Below are 2851 nucleotides of genomic sequence, written 5' to 3'. Positions count from 1 at the left end.
AATTCTGTCAATTTTTAAACGGTTTTAACCCGATTTTGACCGATTTTTAAACGGTTTTAACCCAAATGAGACTGTTAAAACCATCAAAATCGGTCAAAAACGGGTTAAAACCGTTTAAAAATTGACGGAATTGTTAGTGTAGGACGAATTGTGATCTGAGTTGAAATGTTCAGGATGCAAAAATTCAAAAAATAAAATATAGGACCAAAATCATAAAATGAGCCTATGTTCAGGATCAGTTTTAGCCTTTAGTCAAATATTTATCAATCTATGCTATAATTGAATGTCCACCAACATTTTTAGGTCAATGAGCCCAACTTTTTTAAATAAAATAGGCCCAAAGATTTTTCTTCAACTAACTAATGCAAAAAAAAAAGGTCCGTTAAGTTCACGAATGAGATGATGCTCCCAAATTGAAGGTCACGTTAAACTGCAAATGCGATGATGCTTAGAAGTTTGCATCTAATTTTTTAAATTTATGATGAGCATATAAATCATAAACGGGTTTGAATAATACTCCGTAATCAACATCCATGGAACTTTTTCATTGTAATTTATTATTATTCATTCTATTTATTGTTAATATTTTTGTGTACCGATCATGTTGTTATTCCGAGTTGTGACATTTAACCGATCATTATAACAACTTATATTTATAAATGAAAACGAATTCGGATAATTTACCGATATTTTAATCCACTAATTCGTTAATTAAATCGATAAAATAAAATATGACACTTGCGCGCCTTTTACGCGCCAGTGAGTGTAATCACTGCGTCCACCACACCCTCAAACGCCCGTTTTCACCCTGTCTAGTGATGTAGCGTGCGCGATGCAGATGCTCTAACACCGATGCGCCCCTCCCATTTCTTTGGAGAAACGTGCACTCATTCCCATTCTTCTGTTTCATTCCCTCCCATTTTAGAGAGAGAGGGAGATGGGCATTTGCACTACATTTTATCTCCTGCATTATTTGGTTTTTAGTTAGAGGAATTCTTGATTGTGTGAATCACAATCTTGTCTTTTATTTTCAAATAGCCCATAATTCACCATCTGTCCCTTTCTCCCACCATCACTTTTCTTTTTCTGTCATCTCCCTCTTATATTTAAGTTTTTGAACACTAGTGATTTTGATTCCATTTTTAACTCTCTTAATTACTCATCTCATCACATTCTCCTTACATTTCCAGTCCCTCTTTTTCAGCACCTCTACCAAAAATGAAGGTTGGATTATTTCTTTTTTTGCCATTTTTTATGATTATCTAAATTTTTATTTGTTTAAGATTGTTTCCTTTGTGGAACCCAAGAATTTCATGTTTGTGTTTGTTTCAAGAAAGATTGATGCTTTATTCATACTTTGTCAAAAAAAGAGAAGATTGTGAGTGTTTTTTATTACATAACATTTTACATACACACACATGTGTGTGTGTAAATTTTATTGTATTTGCAAGATTTTTGTTTATATATTTGTGGAGATTAATGTTGTGTTTCTGCAGATTCTTGTATTGAAACTGAATCTGGAAGAAGACAGAGACAAAAGAAGGGCTCTCAAAACTGTGGCTACTCTTTCAGGTTTGGTTGTAAAAATTTTTGTTATAAAACTCTATTATAAAATAAATAAAATATGCTTCTATCTCGTGAATATGAGAATTCTGATATCAATCTGTAGTATAAGTATTTTTATTTTACTAATTCAACTGTTTATCTTTTAGAGCAGTATTCAAGTTTTAAAGAATATCATAGTCTTACACATAAATATTGTTCCCAAGTTTTGAAGTGTTGGAAAATAAAGTTTAGTTCAGCTATTTTATTGTGTTTGTTTAGGATTATTGTATATTATTCTTATGAAGATATATTTAATTTCATGTTCCAATAGCTTCTTCATTATTTATCATGTTTATAAGGGCATTCGCAATAAGGGCGCCGATCAGCCGCCGTTCACTCTGTATCAAGTGCATGTTAAAAATGTTAATGTACTTCAATTTACATATATACCCTTTTTATTTTAGGAATCGACGAGATCACCATCGACATGAAGCAAAAGACGATAATGGTGGTCGGGACAGTTGATCCGCTGAGAGTGGTTAGCAAGCTGCGCAAGAAAAACTGGGAAGTCGCCATCGTCTCTGTCGGCCCACCCAAGGAGCCGGAGAAGAAGGAGGAGGCCAAGAAAGACGAGGCGAAGAAGGAGGAGGAGGCCAAGAAAGACGAGGAGAAGAAGGCGGAACCCGAGCCCGTTGTCGGAACGGTGATGCCCTTCCGACTGTTTTATCCGCAGATGAACACATACTATTATGCTAATCACAGCATGGAAGAGAATCCAAATGCATGTGTGATCTCTTAAGTGAATTTGCCCTAAACAGAGCAACTCTGTTTATAATGGATAAGGGTATAATAGTCTTTTAAGGATTTTGTTTTGTGAGTATATAATTGTAATAATGTTTTTTTCTCTAAAATTATAAAAATTGATTATTATCATGCACATAATTTCGTTGGAGTGCTCCACAGTTGATATCCTTGCTGTAACGTTATGTTATATTTTTTGATGCAGACAAAATTTTATAGAGAAATGGGTGGTGACGTCTCATTGATGATATGACAAATCGATTAGGAAAAAAAGGCTAAATAATGTGGTTGCCAAATTTTTACATTTATATCTAGCTACATCAGCTTTATTTTGTAAATAACAGATTGTAAAGGTCATGGTTTCCAAGATTTCAAATTTGTTCTATGAACAAAAAAAAAGTGAAAAGTAGTGTTTATTAAATATAATAAAAATTATATTAAAATATGTGTAATTGTAAACATTAGATTAGAACATTTGATGGGGTTAAGAGATGAACTCCTACTA

The 2851-nt window shown here is 33.2% G+C and overlaps 1 protein-coding gene across 1 annotated transcript; it reads left to right on the top strand.

The window, feature by feature from the left end:
- The first annotated feature begins 975 nt into the window (after positions 1–975).
- LOC121764644 (heavy metal-associated isoprenylated plant protein 39-like) lies at positions 976–2531 on the top strand. Its single transcript, XM_042160664.1, has 3 exons — positions 976–1224; positions 1497–1572; positions 2010–2531. Exons 1-3 carry the CDS (start codon positions 1219–1221, stop codon positions 2342–2344), a joined length of 417 nt encoding a protein of 138 aa, XP_042016598.1. The 5' UTR covers positions 976–1218; the 3' UTR covers positions 2345–2531.
- The last annotated feature ends 320 nt before the right edge of the window (positions 2532–2851 follow it).

The sequence above is a fragment of the Salvia splendens genome, chromosome 14 (genome assembly GCF_004379255.2).
Source record: "Salvia splendens isolate huo1 chromosome 14, SspV2, whole genome shotgun sequence".
Taxonomy (NCBI): domain Eukaryota; kingdom Viridiplantae; phylum Streptophyta; class Magnoliopsida; order Lamiales; family Lamiaceae; genus Salvia; species Salvia splendens.
Note: the sequence above shows the minus strand (reverse complement) of the source record. Positions and strands in the feature narration are given on the sequence as shown.

Excerpts from the sequence above, each read along its gene's own strand:
- LOC121764644 (XM_042160664.1), top strand. Across the intron at positions 1,573-2,009 it reads AACTGTGGCTACTCTTTCAG|GAATCGACGAGATCACCATC; the intron begins GTTTGGTTGTAA and ends TTTTTATTTTAG.